The following is a 21633-nucleotide window of genomic DNA, read 5'->3' as shown; positions in this document are numbered from 1 at the left end:
ATTTGGCCCCTAGCTGCTCATACTCCCTCAGCAGAACCTCTTTCCTTGTCCTATCTATGTCGTTGGTACCAACATGGACCACGACAACTGGATCCTCCCCCTCCCACTCCAAGTTTCTCTCCAGTCCAGAGGAGATGTCCTTAACCCTGGCACCGGGCAGGCAACACAGCCTTCGGGACTCTCGCTCTCGGCTGCAAAGAACCCTATCTATCCCCCTAATGATACTATCCCCTACCACTACAACATTTCTTTTTACTCCCCCCCACTTGAATGGCCCCCCGTTCCACGGTGCTGTGGCCAGGTTGCTCATCCTCCCTGCAGTCCCTGTTCCCGTCCTCACAGGGAGCAAGAGCCTCGAACCTGTTGGACAAGAGCAAGGGCTGCGGCTCCTCCAACACTACCTCCTGGATCCCCGTACCTGCCTCACTCATAGTCACACCCTCCTGTCCCTGACCACGGACTACATCTGAATTGGTTAATCTAATTGGTGTGACTACTTTCTGGAACACAGAGTCCAGGTAACTCTCCCCCTCCCTGATGTGTCGCAGTGTTTGAAGCTCGGACTCCAGCTCATCAACATGGAGCCGGAGTTCCTCGAGCAGCCAACACTTACTGCAAATGTGATTACCGTGAGCATCAATGGTGTCCACCAGCTCCCACATATTGCAGCAGAATCACATCGCCTGCTCTGCCATTCTATGTAATTAATTAAATTTATTATTATTATTTTTAAATACCCTCTGCCCCGATTCTAGATGATGAATATCACACTTCTATTTAATTGAACTTACCAACTTATAAAGGTTTAAACCACAGAGTTAAAGTTTAAAAAGAAATACTCACCAACCAATCACTTAACTGCTTCCTGGTGACGTCACACTTTGATTACTTTTTACTTCTCTCCCTCTCTGTGAGATTGGAGATTAGTAGACCTAACTGGTCTCTTGGAGCCTTTTATAGCCCCGCTGCCGCTGCTGAAATTCCCGCCGACGCTGTGAGGCCTACCTGGTCTCTTGGAGCCTTTTATAGCCCCGCTGCCGCAATTCCCGCCGACGCTGTGAGGCTTTTTCTCTACTTGTTTGGATGTGGGGCAGACTTAAAACTATATGTAAGCTTCACAAGAACATTATGGTTCTCGGACTCTTTCTTATAGTTGAACTGGAATGAATGCTTTTCTGCAAGTATAATTAATACATTGGAGGAAGTGATTTAATGAGTCTGTGAGGAACATTCCACTGGCCCTAATGGGTTACACAGTAGCTGTAATTTTTTTTTTAGTCATCAGTGGGTGATAACAAAATTATTGGGCCATTCAGTTCCAAGGCAAGTAAAACGGGAGGTGGGATTTTTAACCCCTATAAACAGATTCCGCTTTGTGTAGGTTGAATAGTGTTGCTGTAGTGCAGTGACATTCACAATACCATCCCGAGCCATTTATGGCCCATCTCCACATCACCTGTATGTTGCCTTGACCAGTTGTGGAACGCTGACAGAGCTGGGTATTCAACATAACCCCACTTTTTCTCACTCTACAGCAAAAGAAGGGAGGGGCTGCTCTAAGGAGGCTGAGCTATTCCAGCATCTGCTGAATATTAATACCGGGGTCCCTTCCCAGCACACTCTGGTGCAATGTGTTGATGCATCTTTGAGAGTAGATTATTAGGAATCTGCTGCTTAACATGATGGACCTCAACAAATAGTAAAACTGAGCTCGTATATCTGTATAGAATAAGGACCCAGTCAGACCTTTGTATTTTTCTTTTCATTGTTCTCCTATTTCTCCCCTCCTCCCCTCCTCCCCTGAAAGTAGCCTGGATAAACCTGCCCAGCCAATGGTGGTGATAATGGAAGAAACAAACTCCAGTGGAAAACCTGAAATATTTTTGCCAAAAGAATGGTGGTTGACAGTGGGTTTAAGAACAGGACACACTTAAGATGACTGTAAAGGTTGCAAAAGTTTCATTTTCTCTAGTTTGTGACTTCCTTTCACAGCTTTATGACGCCCTTCCATTACTTCTGTCTGTTACAAAAGCTTTTTATCGGTGGTGGTAAGAGGGTTATTAATAGAAAAAAGATATTAACAGAATATTAATCCAACAGCGTACAATCCAACAACTTTTGGCTGGGGTTTGAGCAATTAATTCTTTGCGTTCACAGTGTACTGTACGGTAAGCTATCTTTCTTGTGTCCTACTTAATTGCATTTAACTTGTGGTCTTGCAATAGAATCCAATTTTGTGCTGCGTGCAATCTGAATGTTTGTTGTACTTTCTAATATAACGATAGTGCATTTTCTTTGTACTTATCGCTTTCTGATTAAAACAAACATTGACATGACGTATTTTTCAGTTGCACAGCTTTTTGTCTCACTTATAGGCAGCAAGTCGGATGGACTGAAAAGCCCAAGCGATCTATTTTTCTTGGGAATAGATGCAGTAAATAACTCTGATATGACTGGACTCAAGATTGAACAATGTAAGTGTTTCTTTTTTTAAAATTAAACTTTAACAATAAATATCTGACGGGATACAAACAAAATATTAACCTTCAAACCAATTACAGGAACAAAGTGCTAAACTCAACAGTGTGTTCCTTATGAGCAAACAAACTTAGGCCCTGATTAGCTTCAGTGTGCCCATGGGATCTCTGAAATCTCTGCTTAGAATCAGCCTGTTCACCATTGTGCTGCCTAACAAATCGGGGATTATTTTGTCACATCACCTGCCTGGGATAGGTTTTACCATGTTCTGGTGACTGCCCCGATCCAATCAATTCCAGGATACAGGAGAGGCAGATATCAAGAGTGGGGGGGGGGAAAGTGGGAGCATGGGGGCTATCTGTTCCCATCCTAGCTTCAGAAAACTGGCAGCATAGGCAATTACATGCCAATAACCATTAATCATATGGTAGCTCAATCCCACAGTCTCTGAACCTAGGAACCATAAATCCAGAGGAAAAGCCCACAAAGGTGCCTCCCCACCAGAAGGCGAAATAAAGTTGCTGAGCGAGGGCTTCCCTGATGGCTCAGTGGGTAAATATTTGTGACGTGTAACTGAACTGCACTTTTTACGAAAGCATTCGAGCTTTAATCTCTGGTCTGTGCTGCCTTCATTGAAACCATCTGGGAAAACAGTAGGAGCACTATAATTGGGCTCCGCTTCCTGGGCTGGGGAGGGGAATTACTTGGTGGGGTGGGGGGGCAGTCCCCACTCTTGATCGCATTCATTGGCCCTCAAGAGAAAGTGTGTGTGTTTATCAGCTGAGGACCAGATTGATGGCAAAATACTGCAGATGCTGGAAATCCGAAATAACAGAAAATGCTGGAAAAACTCAGCAGGCCAGGCAACATCCATGGAGAGAAATTAGAGTCAACGTTTCAGGTCAAAACCCTTTGTCAAGACTGAAAAAGCACAGGAAATGAAGCAGATTAAAAGGCCAGTTTGGGGCTGGGAGAGAACAGAAGAGAAGTGAAGAGACATTAAGAGGTATTCAAAACGAGACGAGATGGTGATAGGACTAGTGGAGACTGCTCGAGGAACAGCACCTCATCTTCCGATTAGGCACTTTACAGCCTTCTGGACTCAATATCGAGTTCAACAATTTCAGATCATAACCTCGGCCCCCATTACATTTTTACTTATATTTTTTATCCACACCTTTGTTTTGGCCCTCCCCTCCCCTTTTTTTCTCTCCCACATGGCAGCTGTCTCCCATTCTGCCAGCGCATTTCACACCTAATCTAGAGCCGCCTTTTGTCTCTTTAGTCCTATCACCATCTCATCTCGTTTTGAATACCTCTTAATGTCTCTTCACTTCTTTTGTTCTCTCCCAGCCACAAACTGGCCTTTTAATCTGTTTCATTTCCTGTGCTTTTCAGTCTTGATAAAGGGTTTCGACCCGAAACGTCGGGGTCGATTTTCAGTGTGCCGTGAGGTGGGCTTTTAGGCATGCGGGGGGGCTAAAATCCCGAATTCAGGGGTCCCGACACCAACCCGCCTCCATGTAAGTTTCAAAGGAGGCAGGTACCCGCCCCGCACTGGGACCCGCCGACCCGAGGCGGGAAGGGATTAGTGCCAATTAACTGCCTGTTAACAGGCAGTTTTTAGCCTAATTCCTATTTTGAAGGGTGTCGTGTGGGATTCCCGACGGCTCCAAACCACGCCCGGTTAGAGGAGTCGGGCCGTCGGGTTGAAGGACTTGGAGGGGTCGAGATGTCGGTGTTCAGGTGAGTGATGGGTGCATGAGTGCAAAGGTAAGTGTGTTTGGTGTGTCTAAAGTGTGTAAAGAAGTTTAAATTACCTGTACTTACCTTTACAGCCTTCTTTCCTCTAGGCTTCGGGAGTCCATCATTCAGCCAGCACAGAAAGCTGAACGGCTGCGAGCTGTCAAAAGTGACAGCCTTCAGCTTTCAGTGCCGGCGAGATTTCTAACTGAGTCTGCGTAGAAGGACTCATGTTAGAAGTAAGACTGTCAGTGTTTGACAGCTTCAAGCAGCTGTGAAACACTGATATTTCATCTGTCAACACGTCTTGACAGATGAAATTTCAGTCTGTGACGTCACCTGTTGCCGGGTGGCCCTTAATTGGCCTGCTGAGCCCGCTGGGCGGGCTCAACAAGGTCAAGCAAGTGAAAATCGCGTGGATTGGCTGCATCTCGATGGAGGCGGGACTAAAACCTGAAAGTTGTAGTCCCGCCTCCTTCCCGACTGCTGAATGAAAATCCAGCCCGTTGACTCTATTTCTCTCTCCACGGATGTTGCCTGACCTGCTGAGTTTTTCCAGCATTTTCTGTTGTTATTTGAGGACCAGATTGAGTTCAACTGTGATACTCCCTCCCACTCCGTGGTCAATAGTCTGCCAATGCTCAATGTCTTGCTGACGCATGAAGACTGGCCATTTGGGTGAGGAATCAGAGGGCTGTCAGCGTCCCAGGAAGTGCCGGCACAAACAGGAGCCGAGGGGAGAAAATTGGGTGGGGATGGGGAATTTTTAGAAAATTGGCCCATCCCATGGCACTAGAAACATAGAAGATAGGAGCAGGAGTAGGCCATGCGGCCCTTCGAGCCTGCTCCGCCATTCAATGAGATCATGGCTGATCATCCAAATTCAGTACCCTGTCCCTGCCTTCTCCCCATATCCCTTGATACCTTTTGCCTTAAATATATCCAACTCTTTCTTGAATATATTTAATGAACTGCCCTCCACTGCCCTCTGTGGCAGAGAATTCCACAGGTTCACCACTCTCTGGGTGAAGAAATTCCTCCTCATTTCAGTCCTAAATGGCTTACCCCTTATCCTTAAACTATGACCCCTGGTTCTGGACTCCCCGGCCATCAGAAACATCCTTCCTGCATCTAGTCTGTCCAGGCCTGACAGAATTTTATAGGTTTCGATGAGATCCCCTCTCAATCTTCTAAACTCCAGTGAGTATAAGCCCAATCGACACAATCTCTCCTCATACGTCATTCCTGCCATCCCAGGCATCAGCCTGGTGAATCTTCGCTGCACTCCCTCCATGGCAAGAACATCCTTCCTCAGATAAGGCGACCAAAACTGCACACAATACTCAAGGTGCGGTCTCACCAAGGCCCTGTACAACTGCAGCAAGACATTCTTGCTCCTGTACTCGAATCCTCTCGCTATGAAGGCCAACATACCATTTGCCTTCTTAACCGCCTGCTGCACCTGCATGCTTACTCTCCTGTATCCCTTAACAGTTAGTTCAGGATGCCATTGGCAGCAGAGTCCCGAGAGCAGTTCTTCTGTCTGTTTTCTGTACCGGGGAACAGTGCCTGCCAGAAATAAATAAAAGGATGGTGGCGTGGAAGGAAGATACTTGAGAGCCGCTCTGTGGAAGTAACTGGCAAGAAACCGAAAGCATTTCAAAGCCCTTTCGTAATGAGTTAAAGATTTCAAATAATTGCATCGAAGATCTTTACCCTCTTGAGCTGCATTCCTGCGAGTTAACTTTCTGTTTATTTTCAGATGGTGAAAACATCGGCACAAACATTGATCCTGAGGTCAACAATCCCGAGTGGAAAAACAGCACTTCACTTAGCAGCAGTTCAGAAGAGACACTTGGCAAAAAGCTCCTGAGGAAACTAAGTTAGTGCAACTGTTAATGTTATTAAAAAACAACCCGGCCCCTCTGAAATGCAATACATGTATTATGGCTATAGTGCATGGAGATTCTGTGCTGGATTGGGGACAGAGAAAACAAGCATTTTTAGGAACAGGAACAGCTCATTATGCTCAAAAAACCTGTCCCTTTTTGACATAACTCCATCATATCCCTTGTTCCCTTTTTCCTAAAGCACTGCTAATTGTTTCTTAAGCCCATTTATACTGACCACTTCAACAATCTTCCCTGGCAACTTACAGGAAACTCTCGTTTAAACGTCACCTAAATATCCGGGATTCTCTATTAACCGGCAAAATTCATACTCCGAAAACACCTCAATAACCGGAAATGTTACCGAGTCCGAGTCTCCCACCGTGGCCGAGTTAGTCAGTGTGGGTAGTTCGCCAAACTGCCACTACTCGGCTTCTTGGCACTGTCAGAAGTCCGAACACCTCAATAACAAGAGTCTGACTCTTTGTTTGTTAAAAATAGCCTCGGTAGATAACCCTCTCCGTCATCCGGAATTTTTAATCAACTGGCACCATCCCGGTCCCGTCGGTGCCAGATACCAGAGTGTTTCCTGTATTACATTGTGTATACCACAGAAACAGGCCATTTCGTCCAACTGGTCTATCTACAACTCTGTTATCCTTTTCAATTAAAAAATGTTGCATGTATTTGCTTTTGCAGCTAATCAGGGGTGTTTCTCTTTCTCCACCCACCCCAACCAACCACACTTGCAGGGGTCAAGTTTGACCTGCCCTTCAAGCCTTTGCACATCGAGGCTGTGAACCAGGTGGGCTCCATGCTCCCAGAACCAATCCCAGCCTTAGCTCCAAACCCAAATCATCCCTCAGCTGCCCACAATTTCAGCTCTGGTCACCTCCACATCCTGCTTGGACCTGGGTGGCCAGGTCTGATATATTTAACTTCGCCTTGGTTGGGGTGTGCTTGTTACGAAACTTCACAAGTATGCCAAGTAGAGAACACCATTAATACAAAAGCAAAATACTGTGGATGCTGGAAATCTGAAATAAAAACAGAAAATGCTGGAAATACTCAGCAGGTCAGGCAGCATCTGTGGAGAGAGAAACAGAGTTAACGTTTCAGGACGATGACCCTTCGTCAGAACTGGAAAAAGCTGGAGATGTAACAGATTTTAAGCAAGTGTAGGGGCGGGGAAAGGGGGGAGGGGAGGAAAGAACAAAAGGGAAGGTCTGTGATAGGATGGAAGGCAGGAGAGATTAAGAGACATTAAGAGATGGTGCAAGGCAAAAGGAGATGGTAATGGGGCAAGTTAAGAAACAAAAGCTGGCTCTGGAGAAGTGTAAATGGCACAGAATGAAAGACAGCTGCCATGTGGGAGAGAGAAAATAAAATTGGAAAAGAAAGGGTAGGGGCAGAGGTTGGTCTTCTCTGAAACTCCTTTGGTCTAAAGTCAGACTCAAAGGCTATAAAACACTGTCAAAAGGCTATCCCCAGCACAGAGCAGCAGTTGTCTAAGCAGCCAATCACATTGAAGAATTCTCACAGACAGCAAACCAGGAAATAAAAAGCAATGATTCAATTCACTTTAAAAAATTTTTTACAGAGAGCAAAATAAAGATTGGGACATACACCATGGGGTTAAGGTAGAAGCTGAAATTTCATAAAGAATCTTTTAAAAATATTTTTTTTTTTTTATTATTAGAAAATGACTAGATTTTTAAATCATCATGGAGAACTTTGACATTCCACAAACATAAAATTAGTTTTTCAGGGCCAGAACGGTCGTCGGTAGTCAATAAGCCCTTAAAACTCCAGTTACACCTGTTCCAACAAGGCTTAACTTTCAATGGATTGTTTAACAACGTAATTAGATTGGAAAAGCTTAAGTTTTCAACTGATTTCACTGATTGCCAGCTATGGGGAGCTCCACAGCGCTGCCTGTGGTGGAGCAGTGAATGACTGACCGCAACTTCAGGATTTCCGCGTTTATCTGCGCTAAATCCTGAAGTTTCAGAGGGGTAATGACAGCGAACGTTAACAGTTCGTCGTCATTGCCACTGTAAAATCCGGGCCAAAGAATACAAAATCTGAATTTTGAATTCTCAACCCTAGATTAAACATTATCATTTGTTTATTATGATTATTACAGGTTTGGGACTGTTCTTCAGTCTTCATGAAAATATTCAAACTATCACTGAGCTTTTTCACTGTCATCCATAAATTAAGACAAATAGTAACTCATTTTGCAGCCTTGTGTTTTACTAAATTCATTTGCAAAATATGCAATTTGATATGGTGTTGACAATGGGTAATCTAAAGCCAAAGATTGGCTCACTGTGCCCTATCACGTCACACAAATTAATCACAATACTGCCAATGCTGGTTATTGGCTGCTTTTCTGTACTTATCCCATGGGACAAATTAAGTTTGCACGGTAAGATCACCACCTGTTAAGCTGATGTTAACCGTTTGTTCTCGTTTCCAATCAGCCTGAACCCCCAGCTCGGGCTGGATTACTGAATGTGTGCGCTTTGCTTACCTTCCAACCATAAGGTGAAGATGATTCAGTAGATCCTTTTGCACCAGTCTGATTTGCGTCCTAGTGGTGTTGTCAGACAGGTTTCAGGAGATGGAGGCTTTTTATTTCTGTTTAAACTGCTTCCCCCTTCCCACTGTTTAATTTATTTTCTCTCTTCCACCTCCTCCTCTTTCCCCTCCCAAGTTCTCCTTTGTATTTATTTGCTGGATGGTGTGCAAGGACGAAGTGGAGTGGCTGGTCTGCTGTTAACTCAGCATTTCGCACTAATGAGATGTTGCAAGTTGCCAGGTTTGTACTGGTACACAGCCCCATGCTGCCCTGATAGCGGGAGATTTTATTAAAGTTAAGGCAGAATAACTACCAATTAAAATTTTTACTGCAGGTCAACTTTAAGCCCAGAACAAGTGAAATTGATCAGCAGTGATATAAAGGTAACTAGAGCTGATACTTGGGCTGTTGCCTGCAGTAGTATTGCTCCATGTGTGGCCAATCATACTTGTATTAGGTAGGCTGACAAAGGGTTAATCTAACTTGATAGGTTACCGATGTTGGGAGCCAGGCGACCACCCATAACTTGCATTTGTTCTTGGGTTTGAAATTTCCTTTAGCAACTAGTACAGAGGGAAAGGGAGATCCACGGAGAGTATCTTTTTTTATTCAAAGCACTCCCATAATTTAAAGTTCCCACCATGACAGAGGTTTGCCATTTCCATGCTGCTTCCCTTCCAGTCACTCCCGTAACGTCGCTACATCCTACGCAGCACTATTGATTTTAGATGGGGTGGTCGCAATTCCGAACTGGCCTAGGGGACCATTCCGGGGCCTCCTTCCCTGGAGTTTGGAGGCAGCGATCATAGACTCTGGATCAGCTCCCAGGGGAGTCTGAAGCTCTGAATCTATTAAAATGAACGAATGAAGTTGCTCTTGGGCATAGGTAGCTGTTCCCAGTTAGCGCTGGCAGTGGACGAGCTGAAGGGGGAGAGAGGCCTAAAATTAGAGGGTCTCAATCGGGGCAGGAGATTTGATGCATTTTAAAAAGAGTTGTAGTGAATATTTTTATAATTGCTCTCCCTCAGACTTGCATTGGCCTGTAAGTTCCTGATTTGCACAGGCTGTAACAAGGTAACTCTCCAGCTTGTGAGTAGTATGAATGCAATAATCCCCCATCTGTGGCATGTTTTAGTAGTTCTCAACCGCACTGACGAGCTCCTCATCTATATAGTAAATATGTTTTTAATTTGCTTTTAAAATTCATTTCTCTCTGATTAAAGTTCAAGTTATAGTTCTTGATAAGTGAAATGCAATTTAGATTATTTTTCCAGCACTCGCCTATTTGCGATCCTCCTAGGCTTCTGTGGCAAACCCAGCGGCAGGCTACAAGGCGTTTACGTACCGATTCCTACTGGCCTGAACTAGAGAAGAGCACCACAAAAATGCACAAGATATATAAGAAGAAAGTCACGTTTATCTAGCACCTTTCATGTTCTTGGGACATCACAAAGTGCTCGACAGCCAATTAACTACTTTCTGAAGTGTAGTCAGTGTTGTTTTGTGGGCAAACACGGCAGGCAATTTGCACACAGCAAGGCCCCACAAATAGCAGTGAGAATAAGGAGAATAATCTGATTTTAGTGGTGTTGGTTGACCAATGAATGCTGGCCAGGACACTCCCTGCTCTTCTTCAAAGAAAGTGCTACAGGATCTTTTACATCCACTTGGACAGGCAGGCAGTCAGGCAGGTCCAGCATCTTGTGAAGTGGTGCGCCGATAACAACCTGGCCCTTAACATCAAGAAAACCAAAGAAATCATTGTGGACTTCAGGAAGTCTAAAGGCGGAAGTCACACCCCCATCCACATCAATGGGGCTGTGGTGGAAAGGGTGGACAGCTTTAAGTTCCTCGGAGTCCACATCACGGAAGACCTCTCCTGGTCCCTCAATACCTCCTCTCTGGTGAAGAAGGCCCAGCAGCGCCTATATTTCCTAAGGAGACTGAAGGGATGTAACCTGTCACCCCTGATCCTCTCTAACTTTTACCGCTGCACAATAGAGAGCATCCTGACGAACTGTATCACAGTATGGTATGGCAGCTGTAGCTACTATGACCGGAAAGCCCTGCAGCGGGTAGTCAAAACTGCCCAACGCATTACCGGCACCCGGCTACCGACCATAGAGCACATATACCAGAAACGCTGTTTACGGAGGTCACGGTCCATCATCAAAGACCCTACCCACCCCAGCCACAGTCTGTTCGCCCTCCTGCCATCTGGGAGACGTTACAGATGCATTCGCACCCGTACGACCAGATTTAGGAACAGCCTCTTTCCCAGGGCTGTCATCCTACTGAACTCCACAAATAAACTCTAAAGCCTGCACATCTGCCAATGCACTTTATTATGGTTATGTTTATGTTAATGTATTACAAGCCAAATGTATGTTGACTGTTTAAATGTCTTAATCTAAATGTACACTCTCGGGAGCCGCAAGCCTACATTTCGTTGTACTGCACTTGTGCACTAACAATGACAATAAAAGTTGATTTGATTTTGATTTTTGATTTGATTGATCTTATCCAAAAGACACCTTCTCTAACAATGCAGCACTCCCTCAGTATTGCACTGAAGAGATAGCGGTAAAAGAGAGATACCATGCCATCGGACTGAAACCACAAGCAGATGTGCAGCAGGCTCCACATTGTCCACATGTATCCTCGAGATTCAGGACAATAGCAAGAAGTGAGATACTGTTTCAACAGCAAAGGCTAACAATTGTCAGTCCACTCAGTTAGCACCTTCTCCACCACTTCTTCGAGTGACACAAATGACCTTGTCCTCATTCATAACTACAATAATTGTTTGGATGGTACAGTACAGATAGATTTTTTTTGTCCCATATAAGAGTAGAAATACTAAATAAAGTCCCCTGATGGCTCAGTCAGTAAAGACACTGTGCGGTCTAGTATTGAACCATAGAGACCAGGAAATCTTTAGATTTGATCACACACTCTTGTAGTTCATTCGTCTCAAACCCACTCGTGTGCTATCCAATGTGTTTCTGTTGGTCAGACGGTCATTAAATCAATTAATTTGTTACAAAACTCATCACATCTGAAAGTTCTTCACTCACATTTTGGGATACAGTATATGAGTAATTTGAGACATGACGTGTGGTGAGTGTAGCAATGCTCGGGAGGAACAGGAGACTTTGGACCTATGGTTCCCAAAGCTCTCCCCCACTGGGGGTTTTCCTCGCCTCATGTCTGGGTCTGTTGTAGACTCATTAATAGAGATTGATTGCTACGATTAGTCAACAACTTCACTATCGCATCATCCAACTACCAGGATGGTAGAAGACAAACTAGATGGACCGTGGTCTTTATTGGTCTAACAATTCCTATGTTCTTACACACACAAATACTTCTGGAGTACAGTGGCCATTGTTACTATAATTCAACTTTATTGTCATTGTACAAGTACATGAACAACGAAATGTGATCTTGCAAGCTCCCATGAGTCCAGTACAAATAACATTAACATTAAACATAAATAGCACCGTCCTGGGAGAAGCAAAGCCGCTGCGTCTGTGTACGCCACCATTCCATTTCCACCATTCCTCCTGTCCGACAATCTTCAGCCCAACACCCGGGCCTGCTCACCAGCCGCCCATCCCGGGGCTCCTTCCGTGACCTTCTCACCAACCGCCCCTCCTCGGGGCTCCTTCCATGACCACCTGCACCTGGTCTTCCCTGATGGTCACCCCTCTAGGTACTAACCAGGCCTGGCTCTGCTTAGCTTCCAAGCCTTGCCAGTGACCCTGTCCCTAGTCCCAGGAACAGGGTTATGTAACCAGACAGGGCAGATGCTCTGTGCCTGCAGTGCCCCACATACGGTAATTAGTTGGACAGCCAGTTGATATTTTTTGGTATTAATTGAAGGAATAATGCTTGGCTAGGACACAGGGAGAACTCTCTACTTTTCTTCAAAGGGTGTAATGGGACCCTTTGGTGTCCATATGAATACAGGAACAGGCGGTGCCTGGGTTTAATGTCTCCTCCACCTTCAACAAGGGAGCATTGCTTCAATTGTAGGCGAGTTTCGATCTAGGTTAGGAGCTGAAACCCTCGACCTTTTGACTCGGAGGAACGAGAGCTACCAACTCAACCAGGCTAGCACACTTGGTCTTGAAAGTGTGTGTATTTTAAATAATTTGTATTTTTGTTTTTGTAAATCTGTGTAGGTGGCAGAAAGAGGAAGAAGTCCAGGGACAGTGAGAAGAGCCCTGAAGAGAATTTAAATGTACCTCAGCTGAAGATCTGACCTCTCCAGCAAAGCAGCAAAATTAAAACAAAGGAGCGCTAGGATGGGCTGTAAGCAGAGTGACGCGCCGATTATGAACCATTCCTTACACCAGAGCCCAAACAATGATAGTCCGACACTGGCAGGGTTTGTAAACTAAAGCAGTGACAACGGGGGCCCAAGTAACTCGATAGTGTTTTTTTCATTTGGTGATCCTTTCGATCAAGAATTAAAGTTTTGCATGTCTTTCATTGCTGTTGTTTCATTTTACTTAGAGGAACAAATTGGATAGATTTTGAATTAGGTGATTTTAGCATTTTATATAAAGGATTGCACAACAAAACGCGTTATTTTTTCCATGAAAGCCTCTTCCGGTCAGCCTACCCGCATTATAACCTGGGTGTGCTGTGTTGTGATATTGTAAACACGCCCTTTCTGTGACACAGACTGGAGTGTGCTTCGGGAATGTAACACCTCTCAGGTTTCACATGACATTGATGCTCCATTTGAGCTATGCTTTTGCAGTTCACAAGATCACATGAGCCCCTTTGATGTGTCATTCTTTGTCTTGTAACACATACCCCAGGGGACCGATTTCTTCTGGTTGCAATATATTAGCAAAGTTGTAAAAACAGCAGGACCATTTCCTAGTAAAATGATAAATGCGTCCTAAAGGAATGCTTTCACAATTTCAGTAGAAATAGTATATGTGGGAACCCTTCCTGCTATGTTTACCATGTCGCTAACCTAGCAAGAGGAGGAATTCTTGCCCCTCCATGTGTCATCCTGTCTAATATATACAAAGCAATGCTGCAGCTCATATCACTGCAGAGTGCTGTGCTCATGAATTGTATTACCTCCGTAGTTCTTCAGGTAAATATTTTTATTGTAATTATCTCCAATATTTATTGTAGAGAGTAATTAATATTTAGGGTTTTTTCCGCGCTGTGGTATCGGTTGTTTCAAAAACGTTGCTCTTGACAGTGTATAATGTCACCTGAACCATAGCCTTGCAACGGTTACCCATTATCCTGTAGGAAATAGCCAAGACAAAGTATTCACTCATTTCAGATGAATAACAGTACTGTATATGAATGGCTGTCTCTAGTCTTAAACAGGACATTGCTATTGCTTTCCTGTATCCTTGCTCTGCTATCTGTTTCACCTGTCCTTCCCGTGTGCCCCAGTCCCAGACACGTTTTGTTTGCATACACACACTCTTTCTGCCCTACCTCTCAAACGCTACACATTTTGTGGAGTGCTTAACATTCCTGACACAAATTTTGCTTCATCGCACTGCTACACGTTCGCACAGAACCTTTGTGTTCCCGAGCCTTTTATGTTTGCTTGTCCAAAATGTCACCCATTTTGAGACCGGTACCTCAAGCAGTGCAATCTTACAGCGCCAAGTTATACTGCTGGCTCAGCCGTTCAAATGCCAGTTAATTTTAGCACAGAGCTGGAGGGACAGTTGGCCCTGCACTAACATTGAAATGTTCTAAAAGTTTACCTTGCAACTGTTGCAGTTATACTGCAGCTGGTGAAAATTAAAGTGGTAAGACTATCCCCTTGAGAATTCAATGCACGGTCACATTGGTGACTGTTCTCAACTTGTACCGCAGCTTTTGCATCATGACACAAAAACCATTTTGCATAATCATAGCTGTTCCATGATACCCTTATTTAACTCCCAGGGGCTGCATATATTGTAGATTTATTCAACCTTTTCACATCTTTAATTACACAATTTTTGTAGTCCTGCTCTTTTTCTCGACCATTTTCTGCCTCCCTTCCTCTACTGTAATCATTGAGTCCTTGGTGAGGTAACTGGCCCAACGCCCATTATACATGTATCAGCCTTGATAACAGGTTGTTTGACAGCAAGAAGGTCATCACACTTTAGCCCAGTCTTTGTTGCCGAAAGTGTACACAAGTACGCTTCCAGCAAGGATCACCGGACAGCAAGCAAGAACAGGACGTCTGGATAATTTTCCTCTCCCTAACCCCAGGCTTTCAGGCCAATTCTGGCACCCGTACCACCACACAGTTTGAGATCTGCTAATTCAGCACTGATGTAGGATTGGACATTATATCTTCCTGGTCAGTATGGGTCAGCTACTTACAAGTTAAACTCATTGAGCCCTCAGGAGAGGCACTATCCTGTTAGTTTATATGGATTGTATCACAATTAAAAACAAATAAGCACACCGCTTAACTCGGGTAAATTGGCAGACAAGTACTAAAATGGCAGTTCTTAATTTTGACCACTTGGCCTTGATTGCTTGGATCAAAGATTGTAAGATGTCGCAGTCGGCTGTGATGCCCTCCATGGTCGACTGTGATACTGTCTGCACCTTGCACGTAAAAAAAGGCCCTTGTTGCAGTGAGTAACTGGAGGGTTATCCACATTCATGGAACCACAGCCCTGCAACAGTTGGTGCCTTCAAGGGAGGAAGGAGAAACGGTGTGTGCGGGATGGACCTTTGCATTTAAATAAGTAATAATGAAAAGTTTTATTAATTTTTGTAATGACGTGGTACTTACTCTTCCTGACCGTTTTTTAGGGGTGGGTTTGACAACTTTGGTTGGACGAATTCCTGGTGGTTATACCACATGACCTGCCGCACCCAACCGCCCCGTCCACTTGAACCACCGTTTTCCCCATCTCCAATATTTAATAACTAATAAACAAAAGTGTTCAAAGCAAATGAAAAAAAATGCAATGAGCCAGATTTTGCTGAAGCGGGGCATCTCGCAGCATAGCCCCGTTAGACTTGTTCCTGTACATTTAGGTTTAAAAAAAAACTTACCCACAAAGTTGCTGGACGTGCGAGCTGATAACGGCACAGTGAGGGCCGCGGGGTATCTGGGACCTTGGTGGACGACAGGACAAACAGTGTCTCTCCTTAACCAATGAGATTTAAGGATTGAGAAATAAACAAAGGACTGAGAACAAGGGTGAATTAGAGTCAAATCAGATACAGAAAGAGAAAGAGGGAAAGCAAGATTGGATTAAATGTTTAAAAATTGTCATATTGTTAAAAGGGTATTTACACTGTTAATTGCAAGACTTGACTTTCTGTGACGAGTTTAATGGGCAATTAATGTGCAAATGAAAATCATGGGGATGCCGTTTTCGCAAAGCTAGCAACTTGTAATTTGCAAATCACGAAGGTATCTCTTCCTCGCTACAAGTTGCTAGCCAATTTGCGCATTAATAACGGTGTGCGTTGTTCACAGGCCCTTACTTTTTCAGTAAGATCTGGCCCAATTCTTTTTTTTACTGCCCCCTATGATTGTTCTCCTGGGTTGTTCGCAAGGAGGTTAACCGTTAATTCCTGGAGACTCCAGGGCAACCCTATTTAGAGGTAATATCAGAGTTTGCATTACTGGCAGGGTGTCTGGCTCGCTGGGGGTGCATATCAGAAATGTGGGCACTTGATGTGAATGATTGGAAAATCATTCATTTCAATGTGCACCTGAATATGCGCCATTGGTAGGAGAGGCTCCCCACACAGCATGATGCCAGAAAATTACCGCATGTGTGCGTAGCTTACAAACCATGGCGAAAGATTGTTTTGCATTTTTCTAACTTAAGATGCATGTATATGGCTGTTTTATATAGCTCTGCTTCTGCAGGTTAACAGGATCTTGACACTGGCTTGTAACAGTGTCTGTCTGGCTTGTAAATAACTTATCAGCACTTCTAGCCAATCCCCTGTGACATCGCTGACTTAGAGCACGGTTGTGATCATTAGCTGTGACATGGCCTGTCCCTCTTAAGGCCACTGCTGAAGTACTCCCTGTGAGAATCCAGGTCAGTGGTAGATTTTCGTAAACTCCTGAGGCAAACTAGAGCTCAGCAAATTGCCTGTAAGGTTGAACCTGCAGGCCAGAAGAAGTTGAGATGAAACTGACTTCCTTTTTTTTGTGTAAGGTTGTTTTGCATCTTTAACAAAATGTGATGTCTCGTGTGCGATCGATGTGTCAGCAAGACTTGTAACAGTTAGAAAAGCTTTGTATATATATTGTATTAAAAAAAACAAAATCTTAAATTTGTTTTTGCTTTTTTAAATTGCATTGATTTTATATATATATATATATATATATATATCTCACCTAACCTTGAAGCGATTGATTGGTGCAAACTGATTTCATTATTTATATATGATAAATCTGAATAGAATTTCAAGAAAGAATCCTCAATGAGCCGGTGAGCGAATGCAGCACTCAGTGTGGTACTACAGGAAACTTTCTGGTATCCGGCACGGATGGGGCCGACGTGGTGCCGGTTCAGCAACAATTCCGGATAACCGGACGCTATAGTGAAAGATACGGACCTTAGAGCTCCGTATGAAGCAACAAACCCTGTTGCTTAGCAACAGCTTCAGAAGAACGTCCACAAGTTGCAAGCGTCTCTGTAGCTTAGCAACAGCTGCAGCCAAACCCTTGCCTTCCTCAATTTGTTGCTGTGCAAGTAATAAAAGTTATAAAAGTTAGTTGAAACCGACTCCTGAATCTTGCCGGTTAAGTTTCCTGTAACTTGTACAGGCCAGGGAGTTCTCCGTTTTTGATTCCTGGCCTATGTTGAGACAGCTGATTTAAGTCAGGGTGGTGATGGTGGTGGCAAAGTGCAACAACTGGTCTCTGCGGCCCTGGGCTGGGGGGGGGGGGTGTAAAATCAGTCACTTCTCCATATAGCGACTCCTAATGGAAAGAGGGTGTGTGTTGACTTTGGGTGATGCCTTCATGATTGAATACCCTGCTCGTATTTACTCCAGCTTCGCACACAAAGACTTGGATGAGGTACCAGAGGGCCTGCTGGCATCCAAGGACTTGCAGGAGGGAAAATTGGGAAGGTGGGAAGACAGTTCCAGAAATGCACAGCCGGTCAATAAGCCTCTAAAAGACAACGGCAAGTTAACGTTTCTGCTGCAGTGTTTTATGAGGATTGACATTGATGAGCCAAACTCGTGACACTTCTGATAAAAGGCTACACCCAAAAATCAACATGCCTTTTCTCTTTCAGCTACCGATGACCTGCTGTGCACTTCCTGTATTTTCTTTTAATTTCAGATTTCCAGCATTTGTTGTTGTACAGTAATGATGTGACTACTCTGTATTTCCTAAAGAGAACCAATTGCACGAAACAAATTGCATCACAGCAACAAAATCTTTAAGAAGCTTTCAATGCAATTCAAATAGACGTTATTTAAAGTCAAGTCACATAATGTTGAAAAACCCAACCCACTGGAATATATTGCTACTAATTCACAATGGGCGTCACTGAGGTGGAAGCTGTCGACCTCAGCTCGCCTTGAGGTGATGGTAAGGCTGAACGCCAAACAAGAAATTTTTCTATTTTGTTTAACCCTTTATTTATTGAATACTTAACTGATTTTTCCACTTGACTGAATTCCCAATTTTCACTGAGCCATCACGGGATCAGTGCCAGACTCTAGTTATTAGCAACAATAAAGCCATAAAAATAGAAGAGAAAAATCCAAGGTACAAGTCACCGGGACCATTAGGGCAGAGAGAAATAGGAACCGGCTAGCTGCTCTCTCAGCTGGAGAATGATCTAGGTAGACTTTGGGAGAGGGAAAGGAATGGCATTTGGCATAGTTTATCTCTACAAGTTCCTGTTAAAATTCTCAATGAATAATAACATTATAACTCTACATAATGGGTCCAAGGTTAAGGTTGACCCATCCTTCCAACTCCATTCTGGCCAGGTAGTAGTGAGATTGTGGCTGGAGATCTGATGTTTGCTGAGATAATACATTGCAAACTTTAGTAGCCAGTGCCTCCCGTCATAAGGAACAGAAGTGAATAGAGGAGGGGAATTACTTCTATTTAAAATCAGTTTTTTGAAGGAAGAATGACATTCTTTTAATGAAAACAAGGGAATGCATGGCATTGAAATGTGTATTTTCTGAGAATGCAATTTGATGACTAGTTATGGAGAAAACCACTTTTTTGTTTTTTGCCAAGAGAAGTATAACTCCCAGACCACTGGTATCTGGGTTACAAAAACACCCCACTTAAAAATGAAACTGCCTGCCTGTGCCAAAACCAAGACAACTGACAGCTCCAGGTTACAGCAAGCAATGTGACAGCACCGTGTGTAGTGAGTGAGTCAACGTCATAACCATCAAAACTAAGGGCATTGCGGTGGAGGTTTCCCCTGTGTATCGTTGAGCTAGGTTCTTTCTTTGAGTCTGTCGATAGAATTGGAACTCTTTTCCAAAATAATAATCTACCTTGTGTTTGAAAAATGAGGCTCGCTCAAACTATAAATCTGCCAGTTCTCGCGATGCATTGACAAAGAAGATCTTTTGGAAAAATGTGACGGAAAAAAGGAAATGTATGTTCCTCGATTGAATAGCCTGCCAGCAAACACACTCTAGACTCATTCATGAACAGTGGTCACTTGCCCAAGGGTATTGGAGGGTGCACCTAACAGTGCCCTCTGGAGAGGAGAGGAGGGGAAAAGAGGAAATTGGCAAGAAAAGTCTTAAGAAATGGTTAGCCTTATGTAGCTGCTCTTCAATTTTGATTCTTACGTACTGAATGAAAGGTTGTTCAGAACAATCTCCTGTGGTAACTGGAGCCTTTTTTACAAGCCTTGGCTTATATAATGAAGTAAACTTTACAATTGACTACCCCAGCTCAGAGCATCAAGTGATGGGAACACATATTGGGAATTTGAGTATATGCATGATTTTTAATATATCATAGGTAATACTCAAAGCTTGGGTTTTATGTTTTAAAAAATATCAATGTGCATGGATTTAAAATTGTGCTCGTTACCGGGAGAGGCGCACCATGTAGAGTTAACTTTCATTGGGTACTGCATGGGTATGACACCCAACCACAGTGCCTAGAACGTTAGCGTGATAGAGAGCATACGATGCGTATTCACCAGGATGATATCAGGGATGAGATACTATAGTTAGGCGGAGATATTGGGACTATTTCCACTAGAGCAGAAAATACTATAGTTAGGAGGAGATATTGGGACTATTTCCACTAGAGCAGAAAAGGCTAAGAGGAGACTTAATAGAGATTCAAAGGTTTTGATTGGGTGAGTTGGGAAAGACTATTTCCTGTGGTTGGGAAGTCAGTGACGAGGGGTCATCAATTGGGAATTGTTACCAAGAGTGAGGAGAGGGTTCTTGGAGCATGGAATGATTTGCCTTGGGGAATAGTTGAGACAGAGACCATTGCAGCTTTTAAGGAAAAATTGGATAAACATTTGAAGCTGAGGGAGATGCAGGGCTATTGGGAGAGCACGGGACAACAGGATTAGTTTTGAATTGTTTTAGCAAAGAGTCGGCACAGACATGATGGGTTGAATGGCCTCCTCTGCTGTAAATGTCTACGGTTCTGTAGTTCTGTGGGTTCAGAGCCTGCCAATTGCATTGCAAAAAAATCCATAACATTTTGCAAGAAATGTATTAAGAATGCAAATAGCAGGTAAGGAAGATCAGCAACAAACCCAAAGGAAGTAATTCAGCAGGAAGAGATGATGAGGGAGGCGAAGGAAGAAGGGCATGGGGGAAAAAAACCAGTTGCTTTGTTTCACAGTTCAGCCAATAATGGGAAGTAGCTTGAGCCCAAGCTAGTCAATAAGCGCACGGTTCCAGTCCTACCCTGGGTACATCGCAGTTACAAGGCATGCATTATTTTTTATGTAGGGATTTTATATGATAGCTCATATTGGGACAAAGAATAGGGAAGCATACTGGAGTACTGTTTAAAATGCTGTGTTATCAAATTAGCACTTTACTGTCATTTGTGCTAGAAAAATCATTGCATGTACTGTATTGTGCTCTCTATCAGATTCAGTGAATAAATCACAAGTACGCGACCTCGAAAAAAAGTTTAAATTCTTATTTACTTTATTTTTATGTATTTTTTTTAAACAACTAATGTTCCACTCTGATATAGTTGAAAGCTAACTGTTGTAAGTGTAATTGTTGAGTTGATAACAATAAAAATTGGAACAAGACTTATTGTATCTGGTTGTAATTCTCTGCTCATCAGTGAAGATAATAAGATCGATGATGAGTGAATTGTACCACAGCGGGATACATTCTGGCGTCTTTTAAATGCAGTATTTCAATGCGGCTGTAATAACTTTGAAAATAGGAAATATGGCATTGGACTATAATGTATTGTAGATTTAAAGGTAACCATACCACCAAATTAACTGGTCATTTGTTGCATTTCTGTTTGAGACATTGTTGGTCCAGAAAGGTTGCCTCGTTTGCCTATATAAGTCACTCCACTCCAAAAGTTCAATGGCTCCGTTCTTGCAACAACCTCACATTTTGGCTGCTGCATCAGAATGTATAGACACTTTGGCCAAGACTTCTGACCTCTACAAGTTCTTGATCTCAGCATTGACCATTGGGGGAAATGTCAATTGGCAGGGGCAGGAAAAGGGAGGGAACTGGGAGGCGAGTGAAGCCAAGTTGTGCTTATGCCTCCGAACAGTTAGCTGAGCTGGCAAAGATCTGGGCTCCAATCTGCCACTGGCCCTCAGCCAAAGAATGGTGCAGGAGGAACCTAAACTATGGAGAGGAAATGCAGTGATTGTTTCTATATAGGCCAGCCATTTAGCACACAGCAAGATCTCATAAATAGTGAGTTGAATGAACCGTCGATCTGTGATTTGGTCGTGCTGG

At 43.7% G+C, this 21633-nt stretch overlaps 1 protein-coding gene across 10 annotated transcripts in view; it reads left to right on the top strand.

Moving 5' to 3' along the window:
• Nucleotides 1-16995, top strand: part of LOC147113335 (metal transporter CNNM4-like) — a 122688-nt gene extending 105693 nt beyond the window's left edge. For 4 of the 10 annotated variants that reach the window (XM_085994278.1, XM_085994277.1, XM_085994271.1 and 1 more), the window contains 3 exons: nt 2376-2474; nt 5984-6103; nt 8830-9022. In XM_085994278.1, coding sequence (XP_085850404.1) covers nt 2376-2474; nt 5984-6103; nt 8830-8987 — 377 coding nt within the window. In that variant the 3' untranslated portion in view covers nt 8988-9022. The other 6 variants (XM_085994274.1, XM_085994272.1, XM_085994273.1 and 3 more) reach the window with 5 other exon arrangements.
• Nucleotides 16996-21633: the final 4638 nt, after the last annotated feature.

The sequence above is a fragment of the Somniosus microcephalus genome, chromosome 8 (assembly GCF_052327205.1).
Source record: "Somniosus microcephalus isolate GS21.2 chromosome 8, FLI_Smic_1.0, whole genome shotgun sequence".
NCBI classification, from domain to species: Eukaryota; Metazoa; Chordata; class Chondrichthyes; order Squaliformes; family Somniosidae; genus Somniosus; species Somniosus microcephalus.
Note: the sequence above shows the minus strand (reverse complement) of the source record. Positions and strands in the feature narration are given on the sequence as shown.